Source organism: Vitis riparia, chromosome 16 (assembly GCF_004353265.1).
Source record: "Vitis riparia cultivar Riparia Gloire de Montpellier isolate 1030 chromosome 16, EGFV_Vit.rip_1.0, whole genome shotgun sequence".
Classification (NCBI taxonomy): Eukaryota; Viridiplantae; Streptophyta; class Magnoliopsida; order Vitales; family Vitaceae; genus Vitis; species Vitis riparia.
In genome coordinates this window covers 3710047-3726906 of record NC_048446.1, presented here as the reverse complement: position 1 = coordinate 3726906, position 16860 = coordinate 3710047, and the positions used below count along the sequence as shown (strand labels likewise).

Sequence of the window (16860 nt, the reverse complement as noted above, 5' to 3'; positions counted from 1 at the left end):
GGGGCTCATTTCCTATCTCGAGGATGGTTACACAGATGAAGGTCATATCTACACTCTAAAACAACTTCAGAACTTCTAATTACATGTATGTTAAAAAAGTTGATCATCTACCGAGGCCATGATTAACCTACGACTAAGGAAACATATCTTGATCCATACCAATCAATGTGAACTAGAAGTTTAAAAGATTATTTATTTGCAAAATCTTGCAAATCAATTACCAAATGCATTCATTAATATAAAGAAAGTGACAAAGTCATGTATCCCGACTGCAAATACTCTACTACGAATTGATGTCCCTATAAGAAAGTTAACAAATGAATCTAAGATATGTCTGAAGCGTGGTAGACCAGTCAGCTCAAGGATGTAACTTCCTGGAAGATGAAAACCCAAGAAAAACTTGGCACTCTAAAAGAAACCATCAAAATGATTGATCAGTTTAAAATTGAAAATCTATAACCCCAGAAGAGCCACAAATAATGCAGAAAGCCCCTAACGAAGTACATATTGAACAAGACGCCCCTAAAGAAGCACGTATTGAATAAGAAGCCCCTGAAGAGGCATGAATTGAAGAAAGAAATAACAAAGAAAAGGATGAAGGGAGGAGAAATGGGGATTAAATTTACATGATTTTTTCATTTTTTTTTTAAATAATTTTATATGTGTAAAAGAAAAAAAAGAATTAAAAGTTTTTTCAAATTTTTTTTATTTTTTTATGTATAAAGAATGAAGAATGTGAAAACACATAAACTTTTAAATAATTTTTATTATAAATGATTTTCTATCATATTTTTCATGACAAACTAAACAAAAGGTTTTGGATCTCTTTTTTTTATTTGTTTATTTTCTTTAGTACTTGTAATATAGAGAGAATATAAGACTTCTTTTAAATCTTGTAAAGTTTGAGGAAAAAATAAAAAAGAAAAAAAATAGAAAGAAAATTGGAAGGAAAGAAAAGTATAATGAAAAAAAGAAATAAATTTAAACTCAAAGTATTTTTCTTACATACTTTTAGAATTTATTTTTCATTTTTTTCCTTCTATACAAAAAAATGAAGGTTATGTTTGATTCTCAGAAAGTATTAAGGAAAAAAATATTAAGAAAAATTATTTTCTTCTATTTGGTTTCATTACGAAAAATATCAAAAAAACATATAAAAATAATTTATTTGCTTTGAATTTATTTTTTATTCTTCATTACTTTTTTTTTTCCTTTCACTTTTCCTTATTATTTTTTTCTCCCTTACATTTTCCCTCAAATTTTCCAAGAACCAAACATAGCAAAGAATTTGAAAATGTATAAATTTCAAAATAGTTTTTATTTTATTTTATTATATATATATGTACTTTTTATGATAAATCAAATAAAAATTTTCAATTTCTATCTTTTTTTTTTCCCTTTCCATCCATGCTTTTTCATGATGGGAACAAATAAAATTTACTACTTTCTTTTTGCGCCCACCAAAAAGGAGGGTAAAGGGCTTGTATAATTTTTCATGCAAGTTTTTATTTTATCGTCTTTCTTATCACCTTTTTTTAAAGAAAATATTGTCATATTGCTTCTCAAAAGTAATGGACTGAGGATACATAAGTAATTACTTTTTAAAGTTTTTATTTCACTTTAATAAGAATTTGATAAGTGATCGATAACTTCTTAATACAAGATACTTGTTTAAGTTATTTGTATTTTGAACTTTAGGGTTTGAAGTGTAAAATAATCATCATGCTATTAGAGTGGATTCATAAATAATTAAAATAAATAAATATAGAAAGATGAAATAATGAAAAAAATTTCACTACAATTTTGATTCCTTTATTTTACATGGTATTATGATTCATCTTATTTTCATTTGTATTTTTGGTTACCAAATGAACCCTAATTTAGTAAAAGAAAAAAAAATCAAATATAATTTTTAACGATGTTTAGCTTTGTATTCATACTTTTAAAAGTCTGTAACACCCGTTTATCTCATTTAATTAATTATATCATGTTCAAATGATTATATATAACTTGATTCATGAGTTTAAATTTTTTAAAAGGAAACTTTTATTTAAAAATAAGAAATTATGTCATGTGGGTCATAATCATCATTTATGAATAATACTAAAATAAATAAATGGATTATGTTTCTAGTTAATATTATTGGTGCATGGCCAAGAAAGAAGGTACCCAGCCAGCCTCCGCATGACATAGACGACAATTGCAACTGCACGAAGGAATATCCAAATGGGTTTTTCAAGCATACCCCTCTGTGGCTTAAGACAAAGATGAAAGACTTGAGTAAGAGCTTTTTTGGGAAAAAGTGATAGCATATCTTTCTTATGATGAAAAATGACTATTTATCTTTTCCCAAATATAATGTCTTCTCAAGTGCCCTAATTGTGTCTTTGATTACGCGTTACCATCTTGATAAGCCTTGAAGTCTAGTGTTTTATCTTCGTAACAGTTGCGTCAATCAATGCACTTAATGCTCGTTACAATTAATACTTGGAGTGGATGGAAAATACTACATGGCTCTTATGCTAAACATGTTTTGCTCTTTGGCCTTACATCTCCTAGTCTCTCAGTTATGTCCTTGAAAGCAGGAACAAGGCCACGTCTTAGGAAACACCCTTCCATCAGTTGCATTGAATTTGATTCAGGAAGTGATGGCGCATCTTTCAACTCAAGATCCAAGCAAAATGAAGAGTCTTTCAACCACATCCTGAGGGAGTGGGCCTTTGCTACAAGAAGCCCACTCCGTGTTTTACAAGGAAGAAATGGAGAACCCATTTCCCAAAGGAATGCCTTTAATGTGCTGTTTAGGGAAACCATGTTATATTCTGCAGTTCCTGTTATCAGAACAACTGATTTTGGAGACAGAGGATAACCTTGTAATGATGCATCCTGCCAAAAATAAAAGTATTCTTCCATTAATTGCACAAAAATGGTAATCAAAAAGCCTTAAGAAATTGGAAAATAACATTAAGGATAACTTAAGATGTCATTAAGCTAAGGCCACCAAAAGTGTCCTAGGATTAGGTGGGGCTGATGGCTTTGTAAAGGCCAGGCAAGCAACCAAATATGAACCGGTTCTATGTTTATTCATGGTGGATAGAGTTACTCAGCAAGGTTCTCAGATTGAATCAAGGACTAAAAAATCAATAATATTACTGATACTTTGCCAATATTGTATTAGGTATGAGGTCCCTCATAAAAATCCTAGTTGACACATCTCTGTCCAATTATGAGGTGTTGTATATATGGCCAATAGGGGGTCCAATCACTGGGTCAAGAATATTAATTACAGTAATAATGATAATGCTACCAATAATGATGATAACAAGTTATTGTGTCATGTTTATATTTATTATACTTTCAGATGTTAAATAACACTGCTAAATGCTAAAAATGCAGAGAATATTTAGAAGGGAATAAAACTTGCCTGCATGTGGTCAAGCCACAAAGTGAGGCCAACAAGAGCAGAACCAGCAGACATCTTTCTAAAATCAGCTCCCCAATCTTTTTCAGCTACCCTGCATAGAAAAGACCAAGCGGTCAGGTGTAAGAAAGCTAATGAATATTAGAAAAACTAAGACTATCTTTCAGTGGCTCACTCCAAGTTGGACCCGTCATTAATTGGACATGAATGAATTTTTGCAATAAAAATTCAACAAGTATAATTCTACTGGTAACTCGTTATCAAAGATCATTTCAGCCCTTTAATATCTAGGTGGAGGATACTCCAAGGCTAGTCATGCTCTTCTTAGAAAAAGCAAAAATTCTAACCTTGATAAACAAAGAATAAGCGTAGAGATAGTAAAGAAAAGAACTAACTAGATACCTGAACACATCATGGCGATAGATACTCCTCTTAACTGCCAATTGGAAAACCCATGAAGCAGTAGCCCGGAGTTCAAATGCCCACAATAGGTCTTCGAGAGCATTGACAAAGTTAAAGGCTGCATTGTCTTCCAGGGGTCCTAGTTTCTCCAAACAATTGTCTACCTCAGAAACTAGAGAATCAGATTTTTCTGTGAGAAGCCTACAAAGGTGAATCATTTAGGAATACATCCGCATGAATGATATCCAAAAGAAAAAAAATGAAAGAAAAGCAAAATACATTTAGTACTCATACCTGATTGGAAGATCAAATCCAGTATCCCGGAGTGCCTTTAAGAGGACTATAGCTTCACTTGTGTGCTGGGATAAACTCGCAGCCCTAACAAAGCATGTCCATATTCTGTGGTCTGGCTCCAGACCATCTTTCTTCATCTCCATAAGCTTTTGAATGGCAACGTTATGGTCACCATTCTTAAGATAAGCATCAATAACTGAACTATACGGTAGAGTACTAAGAGGTAAACCTTCCACTTTCAAATTATCAAGAACTTTTTCAGCTTCCTCTGGCTGTCCAGAACCACTACAAGAAACCATAAGTAAGTGCATTGTGGCAATGGTAGGTTCTACTCCAGCTTCCTTCATCATGCCAAGTAGCTTTTCAGCTTTGGAATGGTTTCCAGAATTTCTAAACATTTTCATCATAATATGATAAAAAGAGCGATCCAATTTACACTCTTTTGACAGCAACCCTTCAAAAAGTTCCTCAGCTTGTTCTACCATCTGCAGTTTCCCAAATGCTGAAATCAGGCTTTTGTAAGTGTCCAATTTAGGCTCCAAACCAACCCTTCTCATTTCATGCATCAGGTACAAACCTTCTTCTGGTCTACGATCTCTACAGTACATTAATATTAAAGTATTGTAAGTGTCCTCATCTGGTTTAAGTCCAGCTTCTTGAATCAGCTGATACACCTGACCCGTCTTTTTAAAATCCCCAATTCCTGTGTATAATTTGAGCACAGAATTCCATATAGAAAGGTCGGGCTTGAATCCTGCTACTTCCATCTCAGAAACCATAGCTTCAACATCCCTTACTCGTTTTCCCTTGGCTAGCAACCCAATCATGATTCTGTAGAGATGCATAGTAGGAAAATAACCGGCAGCCTTCATTCCCTGGTATATTTTTTTCACCTCAAATATGTTCCCTGCATGTGCAAATGCATCAAGCATCAGTGTAATTGAACTTTTACTTATCTTAAAACCCATATCTTGCAACTCCTGATTACCACATAGAGCTCATCTAGTCTCCCATCAACAATTAAAGCTTGCATGAGACCATTCACGGAATCTACGGTTGGGGAAGGACCATCTCTCATCATTGTATTAAAAATACCCCTTGCTCGCTCATAGCAGCCACTTGCTGCATAAGCATGTATTAAGGCATTCCAAACCTTCCGATCCACCATTGTACACTTCTGTCGAAGACTTCCAACCAAGCTTTCTGCTTTTTGCCACAGCTTCAATTTCCCATATGCCTCAATAACACCAGTATGGATGGATACATCATCGAATAGAAGGCCTTTTTCCTCTGCCTGATCAATCAAATAATGAGCTGTCTCAGGGAATCCCATTTTACAATATGTAACTACCATGCTTCGGTAAAGGTGATCAGAAGGTTCCACACCATAAAATCTCATATCAGAAAATATCTGAGAAGCTTCAGCAAAGAGTTCATTTTCTTCACAGCACTGAAGCAAGGACTCATACATGGTGAAACTTCCACAAAACAAACCAAAATCCCTAGCTTTGCCATATTCTCTCAAAGCATCACCCAGCTGGTGAGCCTTGCAAAGCATGATAATCAGAGCCTCATTTATCAATTGATGCAATCCAGAAGAATGTTCTCTCAAGAAATCAAGCAACTCCCGTGCCTCCAAGTGTCTTCCAGATGAACCATATGAACCCAAAATAGATAACTAATTCTCACGGTCAAGTTCACAGCCCTGGCTGATGGGCAATCTCAACATGTTAGCAGCATGGTCAAAACATTCCCCCTTAACAAGCATAGAACAAATAACTTGTGAGTTCATACCACATAACTCCTCCATATCCTTGACCTCTTTGTGAACATCTTCCTCTCTGTTTTCCTTCCCAAGTACTCGAAGCATGACCTCATAAAGGGCATGATCTGGCTTGAAACTATGAAGAACCATTTCTTGATACAACTTCATTGCCTTCCCACTCTCATTAAACCTTAAAAGGATATCTAACATAACAGAGTATGCTAGATGATCAGGTTTGATCCCGGACCTCAACATGCAATCAAAAGTCTCTTCAGCCTCCACCCTCTTCCCGGCCTTGGCATACCCACAAATCAAAGCACTGAAAGTTCGCAAAGTGGGTTTAACTCCTGCATTCAACATCTTGGACATCACCTCTGCAGCCTCCTTTATCATATTTGCTTTCCCAAGTGAATCAATCAAAACAGTGTAGGTAACAGCATCAGGACTTCGGCCTGACAGTTTCATGTCACTATAAAGCTGAAATGCTAGATCATGCTGTCCTCGCTTTCCATACATGTGGATAATGGTGTTATAAGTCATTTCATCTTTTCCAAAACCCATTTTTACCATGTCCTCGCAAATCTCCTTGACCTTATCCACATTCCCTTCTCTAGCAAATGCATATAGCAGAGAATTATACGTCACTGCATCAGGGAGAAACCCTTTTGACTCCAAGTCCTTAAAGAGCCTACCTGCCTCTCTGGACATTCCACATCTTCCATAAACTGAAATCATTGCATTATAAGTCCATAAATCAGGTTGACAACGATGAGCCACCATGTCATTGTACACCTTCACTGCCTCCTCCAAATTGGACTCACGTGAACAAGCACTAATAAGAGTGCTGTAAGTGATTATATCAGGTTGAATACCTGACCTTCTAACCTCATTAAGCAGTTCAATTGCCAAATTTGTTACCATGGTACCTGATTTCAACCAGGCATTTATCAAAGTATTGAAGCTCACAAGATCGGGCTCACATCCCCGTGACCGCATTAAATCAAGCAATTCTTGAACCTTAGTGAACCGACCTGTTCGGGCATAAACACCCATCATTGCATTGTAAACTTGGACAGTGTTACCAGCTGCAGCCTCTGCTCGGGCAAATATTTCCACATCCAATGCTTCCTGATTGGCCTTCCCGAGCACCGACAATATAGTGGCGAGCATCCTGGCATTGGGAGAGTACCAGTGGCGAAGATTCAGCCACTCGTAAACCTCCAATGCCCGTTGCCAGCTCGACTGCCCAACCCACTTCACAACAAAGCAAAAATCTGTAGGCGTCATCTGAACCTTTCTATCATCCAACACATCAGCCACAAACTCCTCTGATTTCAACCCCAGTATCCTATCGGTCAAAAACTGTACCCTCTGCCTCCAGTCTGTAGCCCTTTTAAGAGCCAATTTAGTCATTTTCTTCACCCTATTCTTACTAGTTTTCCCCAAAAAATCCTGGGTTTCATCACCCAATTCCAAACCCTCCCCAAAACCCGCTTCACCTATCTCCCTAGTTTCCTCTTTTCCTAAAGAATCATGAGTGTTTTCCAAAAGACCCACATCTTCCACAACATGGGTAGGCCTCTGTGATGGTGGGTAATTCTCAGTCAGCTTCAGGTGAGGCCATCTCACAGATGGAGACGCCCTGCTGTAACTAAATTTCTGTAAATTGGCTTGTTCAGTGGCAATACTGGTACTAGCAGCAGAACATACGCAATGTGAAACGCAAGAAACTGTAGCAGTAGAGCTTCTGCATACCTTTGATGATGATGATGATGATGATGGGTCTGAGTTTTTGGGCACAGATGAGAATGCCAGCACTCCAGCGCATGCCATTGCCACTGGCATGACCTCGGATTTTCTTGCTGTTTCCTGGATTTTCAGGGGTTTTGTAGATTATAGGGCTTTACCCATCAGCCTTCAGGGTTTAAGGAGACAAACCCAGGTAGTGAAAGTGCAGAAATCAATGATGTAATGAAACGGAGGAATTTCAGTTGAAGTTTTTTTTCCTCCTCTTTATTATCCAGAGAAAATGGGTGGAGTTGAAGGGCAATATAGTGATTTTATCATCCCATCCACCTGGGTTTTTTATATTGAAGTTAATTTTGAAATTTGTAATTCTCAAAATTAAATCAAAAAACTTGTTATACATTTTCTTTCTTTTTTTCTAAACTTATAAGATTCATGTCAAAAATAAAGATTTATTCCATAATTAAAAATTTACAATATTTATTAAATTAATGAATATTTAAAAAAAATTGCTCAATGTCGTGTTTGTTTGATCTTATAAATGATAATATAATTATTTTGGAAATGATTTTTTGATTACTTTTAGCTCTATAAAAAAATAAATAAATAACTTTAATAAATAAATTTAATATAAAAATATTTAACTTGTATTTAAAAAAAAATGAGTTAAAATACTCACATTAATACAAAAGATAAGTTAATATGAAAAATAAATTAATTTTGTTAGGTGAAATACATATTTTCAAAAAACACTACTGATAAAGTTTAATAGATTCGCCATTTAAAATAAAATTATATAATTTTTTAAGAGATAATATCAACCATTTGATGTTCATCTGATGCATCTCTTACTATCTTACTATTATTTCATATCTTTTTTTCCGTATCATTATTGCATCCCTTATGATTTTACTTACAGTATTATGTGACAATTTTTATCATAGAATTTTTAATATCACTCTATGGTATTTTAAAATATATATAAATAAATAAATAATATAAAAAACCCTTGGGCATGTGGCATAGTATGATTTAGATATGGTTCCACCATGAATATCACAACTAAACCCAAATGGCAAAGAATTTTTTTATACTTCAATTTGTGGAAAAATATACATAAATGATAAACCCCCCATTTTGCACATTGGTACATTGATCATGCTCAGCATCAAGTGTTGCCAGTCGGTTTCCTTGTTTCACCAACAATTGGGGCAGTATAAGCCCTTAAAAATGCACTTCATGGTCTCTCTTATGGGTCCACCATTTCCAACTTTGATCAATACCCACATGAAAAACAAGCATCAAGTCAGTGTAGAAGAGGTTTCCATTTCAGAAAATGGGGAAGAGTTCTCTGGGGTTGTGTACAATGCTAGGATTAGGGAAAGTTGCAGAGTAGGGGATGTTGATAAGGCCATGAAGCTGTTAGCTCAAATGGAGGCTCTCGGGTTTAGTCTTAGCTTGGGAAGTTACACCACTGTAATTGAGGCCTTAGGGAGTGTTGGGAGGACCTTGGAAGCCGAGGCCATTTTTATGGAAATGGTGCATTTGGGGTTGAAGCCAGATTTGAGGGTGTATAATGTGATGCTTAGAAGCTGTTTGAGAAAAGGCCTGTTAGAGCTTGCAGATAAAGTTTTGGCGGAAATGGATGCTTTAGGAATTGGGAGGAACCGAGCAACTTATGAGGCCCTTGTTGATTATTATGGCCGTGCAGGGCGGTTAAATGATGTTTGGGCAGTTATCGGTGAAATGAGTAGGGAGGGGTTTGGACCAGACTCATTTGTATATAGTAAGGTGATTGGTGTGTATAGGGATAATGGGATGTGGAAGAAAGCAATGGAGATTGTGAGAGAGATAAGGGAGATGGGGGTTTCACTAGACAAGAGGATTTATAATAGCATAATTGATACGTTTGGCAAGTGTGGTGAGTTGAGTGAGGCCTTGGAAGTGTTTGAGAAAATGCGGGAAGAAGGCGTGAAACCAGATATAATGACATGGAATTCTTTGATTCAGTGGCACTGCAAGGCAGGGGATGTCGGTAAAGCACTTGAGTTATTTAGTAAGATGCAAGAAGAAGGGTTGTACCCTGACCCAAAGATCTTCATCACTATCATCAGCCGTTTAGGGGAGCAGGGGAAGTGGGATGTGATAAAAAGGAATTTTGAGAATATGAAATGCAGAGGGCATCAAAGAAGTGGTGCCATTTATGCGGTTCTGGTTGATATTTATGGGCAGTATGGAAGATTCCAGGGTCCGGAAGAGTGCATATCTGCTTTAAAATCGGAAGGTATTCAGCCATCAGCTAGCATGTTTTGTGTGTTGGCAAATGCATATGCTCAACAGGTTTGTCACCTTTCTAGTCACTCCCTTTTAATTTCTCGTATTTTATTCTTATTATCTTTACACTTGTTTTTCTGTGTGTTTTACCTACTATATTCATTCACTGTGGTCCAATGATTGGATACCCTCTTTTATTTGTAACCTAGAGACACCAAGAAATTGTTGAAGGACTTTGATCACTGGAAGCGGTTAGTAACTTTTAGATGTAAAGAATATGATTTGCCTTTAAAAGCTGAAATTTATAGTCCGGATGATCATGTAGCAGATTCATTGTCAACCCATGAAGGTTGAGGCCATAAGGAGTTGGCCATAGATTCATTTGCAAATTTAGCTCTTATTTTGCTGGCTGCTGGATGTGCAAAGAAAAGAACATCTCTTTGGACTCCGGAAATTGAGAAAAGCTTTAGCCTCATTATGACCAGATGATGTATGCTTCTGTTTGGGCATTTGAATCAATTATAAAGATAGATGTTTTAGCAAGGATAAACATAGTAAGGCTTGGGTCTCCATTTCCCACCCCATCCTCAAAACCCGGTGCCACAAAAATAACAAATAAAATATAAAATAAAAACCATCCTCAAATAATTAATGTGCTGCTAACGGGGCCTATACCCGACCACATCAATGACAAACTATTTACAGTTTTGTAATCACAATAATTAGATAGATAATTAGATAGATAGTTTGACATGATAATATGCTAGTATTTGCTTTTTGTCCAAGTTGAGTTAAGAGGATTAACTCTCTATTTGACCAACATATATGAAGATTTCATGCAACACTGTAATTGTGATTTCTCGAGCAGGGTTTATGTGAGCAAACAGTTAAGGTTCTTCAGCTCATGGAGACAGAAGGAATTGAACCAAACCTTATAATGCTGAACATGTTGATCAATGCATTTGGCATTGCTGGGAGACATTTGGAGGCTATATCAGTTTATCATCATATAAAAGACACAGTAAGCCTATCTTATTTTGCATGATACACACATACTAGGAGTGATATGTTATGGGCTTAAAGCACTTTTGGATTTGCTCATGCAATTCATTTTCAAGACACTTCTTCCCAGAATCTGATGAGACATTCTTGTTGTTATCGAAGGGTATCAGTCCTGATGTGGTCACTTACAGTACACTTATGAAGGCATGTATTAGGGCAAGAAAGTTTGACAAGGTGCAGTATATCCTTCTGTTTGAACTAAATTCATCTAGATTCCTCCATACAAGAATTGAATTGCACTGTTTTGTTTCGTTTCTCCCTTTTCTACCTTAACCAATCCATTCAAATGACATGCTGACCAGGTCCCTGAGATATATGAGGAATTGGAATCTGCTGGATGTACTCCAGATAGGAAGGCTAGAGAGATGCTTCAAACTGCACTTTTGGTCCTGCATCAGAGACATTGTAAGTATTACTTCGGGTGCATATCTATGGTGTAACAAATCATAAATAAAATCAAAATCGAGAATCCAACTTATTCTTATTTAAATCATGTTTCCTTTCAGGAATCCACGGTTGAATTCTGTAGAGGTAAGCCTCTCGATTCTTATAATTAGATGTCTCAGCCATTGGTTCTCATGTGTGACATGCTTTTTTCCATATGTGATATAAGTACTTTATACTTTCACGTCATTTTTCTAAAAGCTTGCAAACATTATTCTGGCAATACTGCTATATGATGCCTTTAGACCGAATTGGAAATGCTTAGTTCCTCCATATGGTAAAGTACTTAAAATTTGTGGGTCTAGTGTGACTCACTGCATGGATTATTCCCAGTATCCCTGTATTTCATGTGCTTGGTATCATATCTGAACTTTTCAATCTTGGGCCTGCATGTATGCACAAAATTTATATGATTATGTAAATGACATTGAGTGCTGAGCAATCTCTCAGTCAAAAGTTTCAATTCAAGTAATGATTCTGCTATATATATTCATCCACTTTCCCAAGCTTTTAAATGTATGCTAAATCTCTGTGCAGCATCAAGTTCAGGAACCGTGATGATTGGAACTGCTTCAGAATGAGGGAATGGCAAAATGTGAAAATATGAACTGGCTGCCTATCCCAACCAAATGAATTTGCCCCATGATGGAAACGATGGAAATGATGTCAGTGATTGGCCTCTGAGGTTGGTTCACGAACTCAACACTCCTTACACACTATGATTTGAGTTTATTTATCCTCCCAAACTCAGTGAAGCATGTTATATCCATATCATTTCAAATTGTACAGGAGAGACTGGATTTAACGGTAACGGAGTTCTGATACATGGAAGAGAAGATTAACCAACATGAGAGATGAATAAATAGTCAATGAAAAGGAGGAAACCAAGATGGATGAACAGTCCATGCTAACAAAAATGCAAGACAAATATCGAAGAAATGAGGATGTCACTAAGAGGTGTTTGATTATCATTCCTGCAAATTTGAAAACATAGATGCAGTTGAGCAGTAGATGAATTTGTGAAATAGTTTTGCGTGAAATTTTCTGCTCTTTTTTTCAGAGGAAAAGAAGTAAACCCTGCTTAAGGAAACAAAGAAACTACCTAATAACCTTTCTCAACCTCGGTTTCTGTTTTGTGAATTTATGAAAATGGGAACATATACTAACAATTTATCTTGTTCTGATGGTTACAACAGAACTCCTCATTACCAGATGCAACTCAACTTGAGAAAGACGAGAAAATCTGGGGTGTCTCCTGCAAATTAGGCATGAAAATCTAGAGCTCGTGCATCTGCTTGAATTTAATGAGGTAAGTTTGCTTGTTTGGTTAATGGGAAAGGGAGGGTTGGTTTTATAGATTTGAGAGAGCACATCCCTCATCTCCTACTATAACACCAAATTCAAAAGCTACAACTTGTTAGTTATGTTTGGCATGCAGGACTATCGGTGTTCAAATCTTGACACACCTGGTGACATGACTTGAAAACCAAATGAAATTAACAAATTTAGGTTGTAAGTTGATCATGTTTAGATTCTATTTGTGTCAACTTGCTTGTCCATCAAGTGGGTCATGTTTGTTTGAAAGATTTAACTTGAAGATGATTTAAGATAAAGTTGATCATGTTTGGACTCTATTCATGTCAACTCGCTTGTCCATTAAGCGGATCATGTTTGATTGAAAGCTTTAGCTTGAAGAAGATTTAGGTTGAAGTTAATCATGTTTAGATCCTATTCATGTCAATTCATTTGTCTATTAAGCGGGTCATGTTGGATTGAAATCTTTAACTTGAAGATGATTTAGGATGAAGTTAATCATATCTAGGCCTATTGATGTCAACTTGCATGTCTATTAAACATGACCCACTTAGATTATATTATTACCAACCTTGATTTTTTCGTTGGAGTGGGTTTTGGTGTAAAATGTGAGTGGGAGAAATGAAGATAAGGGAGGACCCACCTTTTTTTTTTTTTTTTTTTTTTTTTTTTTTTTTGCCCACCTTATTTTAATTTTTTTCCATTTCAATTTACCCTTTTGTTTAAAGACCAAATTCACAATATCATTTTCTCAAAAATATTTTTAAAAATAAAATAGTTTATACTCTGTCCAGTAGAGCGTATGAAAATCATTATGCTAAATTCATCTTTTGAAAAAACGAGTTTAATATGAATGTTAAATTCATCTTTTGAATTAGTAAAAATAATAAGAATTTAGCTTATATGTTGTGACATTCAACAAAAAAATAAATAAATAAATAAGAAAACTCAATCAACCTTACCCTAAATTCTAATATGATTTGAGAGACTATATGGGGATGAGAGTGATTGTGGGGAGGCAGGTAGGGCGGTGGTGACATCTGGTCCCCAAATATCCAAGGATGGGATCATTGTGGGGAACATCTTCAAATAGATAACTTCAATCTCTCTCGTCTTTGTCCATTCCATACATATGTAAACATAAATATGATTCAACAAGGTGATTATGACCTCTGATTCTTATTACAACATTTGAAAATTAATCATGATTCAACATTTTTCTTGTAAATTTTCAACCGTTGAAATTTAACACTTAAATCTATAATAGTGATAAAAAAAATATAATATAAAATAAAATAAAAATAAAATTTGTTATTATATAAATATGACCAAACATATTTCAAGTCATATTCTCTAAATTGAAAGTTGAAAAGTTTAGGGACTGTTTAGGAACTATTTTTTAGAATAATTTTCTGTTCTCTGAAACAAAAAAAACATAGAAAATGTGTTTGATTACCAAAAACTGTTTATTTTTTTTATTTTTTTTTTCAAGAACAAAAATTAGGGTGTTTTCAAATAACATCTTTTAGTTTTATATTGTTTTCACTTATTTTCTGAAAATTATTTTAAAAAATAATTATACAAACATGTAAAATAATTAAAAATAAAATACTAGATATAAAAGTTATTTTAAAAATATTAAAAATATGTTTAAAATATTTTAGGTTTTCAAATAAACTTTTATTCCACAAAAGTCAAAGAACAATTTTTTTAAAAAAATTCAAAAACTATTTTTCATAAGTATTTTCGAAAACAGATACCAAACATCTCCCCATATATTTTAAGTATGTTTAATAATTATTTTTTAAACTAGTTTTTTATTTTTAGAATGACAAAAAATATATTTCACAAATTTTTTTATTATTATTAAAACTAGTTTTGTAAACAATTTATTCTGAAAATAAATTAATTTTTAGATTAAATTTTAAGTAATATATTTTTATTGAGTATTACAAGAAAAAATTGAACATATTAGATAAAAATATGAAGAATATTTTAAGAATGTTTGTATTGTACATAAGCTCACAATATTTGGTACAAAATAATTTCAAAGAATTTTATTTTCCTTGGAATAATTAAGTACTAGTTTATAACATTATTCTCAAAAATTATTTTTTTTATAGACAAAAATTAAATGCAATTCCGCAAGAGTCAAAGTAATGGATTTTACTCTTTTATACAAATGCAAACCTAGATGACATATGGTGCCACCTTTCCATTATATTTTGTCATTTGGACAAGTCCAAGATGAGTTCCGTGACTTTATCGAATACAAAATCTTAATTATTTACAAAAAGTTTAAATTTTTTTAAAAATATATATATATAAATTGAGATGAGATGAATATGGAAAATTCACATACTCTCCTCACCTGTCTTTGTCCTTAACCCGCTTTATTGTCATTCCTAAAAAACAATTAGATAAAAGTTTCAAATTAATGGTTTTTTATTTCTTTATAATAATAATAATAACAATAACAATATTATTATTGCTATTTGAAAATTTTGAAATTTTATTCAATAAATAATAATCATTGTTTTGGTATATGAATGCTTCAAATCAGTTATCCAAAAATTTAATATTAAAGTACTATCCAATGCGTTGGATTAAAAAAAAAAATTACGCATATTTTCAAAATATTTAACTAAAAAAAATCATTACTTTTGTTTTAACTTTGATCAATGCTATGTTTCTTCTTTCAAACCCAAAACTTAAAAAATACAAAAATGTGCATTAAAGGTATTAAAATGATGTAAAAGTAAGAAATTTCTATGTAATTTATACATCTACCAATTTAACCTTTAATATTTCAAAATCAATTTCAATCCTAAAACCATATTTGGAACACTATAATAAAGAACAAGAATGGAGATTAGTTTTATTTCCCATTAATTAATGTATTAGGATTACAATCCAAAACGAAAATAGAAATAAAAATTTACCATCATGAAAATTTGATCTAATTTTCACTATGATTTTGATTCCTTTATTTTACATGGTATTATGATTCATCTTATTTTCATTCGTATTTTTGGTTACCAAATGAACCTTAATTTAGTAAAAGAAAAAAAAAATCAAATATAATTTTTAACGATATTTAGCTTTGTATTCATATTTTTAAAAGTCTGTAACACCCGTTTATCTCATTTAATTAATTATATTATGTTCAAATGATTATATACAACTTGACTCATGAGTTTAAATTTTTTAAAAGGAGACTTTTATTTAAAAATAAGAAATTATGTCATGTGGGTCATAATCATCATTTATGAATAATACTAAAATAAATAAATGGATTATGTTTCTAGTTAATATTATTGGTGCATGGCCAAGAAAGAAGGTGTCGACCTAGCCTCCACATGACGTAGACGACAATTGTACCAGCACAAAGGAATGATCAAATCAGTTTTTTGGGCACACCCCTTTGAAGCTTAAGTTAGAGATGGAAGACTTGAGCAAAAGTTTTTTTTGGAAAAAATGACAACATACTTTTCTTGTGATGAAGAATGACTATTTATCATTTCCCAAATATAATGTATTCTCAAATGTTTTAATTGTGTCTTTGATTATGCGTTACCATCTTTAATGTTAATGATTGTCGGCACATAACAGCTGTTGTGCCTTGATAAGCCTTAAAGTCTAGCGTTTAATCTTTGCAACAATTGTGTCAATCAATGCACTTAATACTCGTTACAGTTAATACTTGACAGACAATAATCCATAGTATACAATTGTTTTGTGTTGTCTATACCTTAAAGTGGATGGATAATTACTACATGGCTTTTGTGCTAAACATGTTTTGTGCTAGACAATGCTTAGGGCTCATGCTAGATAGTGGTAAGCGTCCCACAAATATACTTTAAACAAATTTAATTTCATGTGAAAGAAATTTGATGTAATTATTATGATCGAGTTTATCTAATCAAATATGTAATTATTAGAGTAATTATTGGAGACCAAAATGAAGTGGAAGCTTATCTTATAAAATAAATTAGTTAAAATGAATGAAATAATCCTCATATTTGTGAATTTAATTTATCTTCCTTTTTTTTTTTTAAGAAAGTATTTATATGTAGGTTTTAAAAAAAAATCATTACTTTTAGGAAGAAAAAAAATGAAAACATTTTTATCGAAATAT

General features: G+C 33.5%; 2 protein-coding genes across 6 annotated transcripts; one reads left to right on the top strand and one right to left on the bottom strand.

The window, feature by feature from the left end:
- Window positions 1–2371: 2371 nt before the first annotated feature.
- LOC117932907 (pentatricopeptide repeat-containing protein At3g18110, chloroplastic-like) lies at window positions 2372–7849 on the bottom strand. Its single transcript, XM_034854223.1, is given in 5 exon segments — window positions 2372–2886; window positions 3425–3515; window positions 3824–4024; window positions 4118–5099; window positions 5102–7849. Coding segments are annotated over 5 exon segments (4269 nt in total). The 5' UTR covers window positions 7728–7849; the 3' UTR covers window positions 2372–2517.
- An 868-nt stretch (window positions 7850–8717) lies between these two features.
- On the top strand, window positions 8718–13089 carry LOC117933463 (pentatricopeptide repeat-containing protein CRP1, chloroplastic-like). Of its 5 annotated transcripts, none has more exons than XM_034854834.1 (8): window positions 8718–9968; window positions 10771–10923; window positions 11067–11138; window positions 11267–11369; window positions 11946–12093; window positions 12198–12365; window positions 12605–12717; window positions 12847–13089. In XM_034854834.1, the coding sequence occupies exons 1-5, from the start codon at window positions 8787–8789 to the stop codon at window positions 11987–11989; spliced, it is 1554 nt and encodes a 517-aa protein (XP_034710725.1). In that variant the 5' UTR covers window positions 8718–8786; the 3' UTR covers window positions 11990–12093; window positions 12198–12365; window positions 12605–12717; window positions 12847–13089. The 5 variants fall into 5 exon arrangements, with proteins under 5 accessions (XP_034710725.1, XP_034710727.1, XP_034710724.1 ...); XM_034854836.1 differs by adding an exon at window positions 11471–11495 and having other exon boundaries at window positions 12605–13089; XM_034854833.1 differs by having other exon boundaries at window positions 12605–13089.
- The last annotated feature ends 3771 nt before the right edge of the window (window positions 13090–16860 follow it).

Coding starts and splice junctions, on each gene's coding strand:
- LOC117933463 (XM_034854835.1), top strand. CDS start 8,787: ATGCTCAGCATCAAGTGTTGCCAGTCGGTTTCCTTGTTTCACCAACAA. Junction 11,139..11,266: donor GGGCAAGAAAGTTTGACAAG/GTGCAGTATATC, acceptor CATGCTGACCAG/GTCCCTGAGATATATGAGGA. Junction 11,370..11,945: donor GGTCCTGCATCAGAGACATT/GTAAGTATTACT, acceptor ATCTCTGTGCAG/CATCAAGTTCAGGAACCGTG.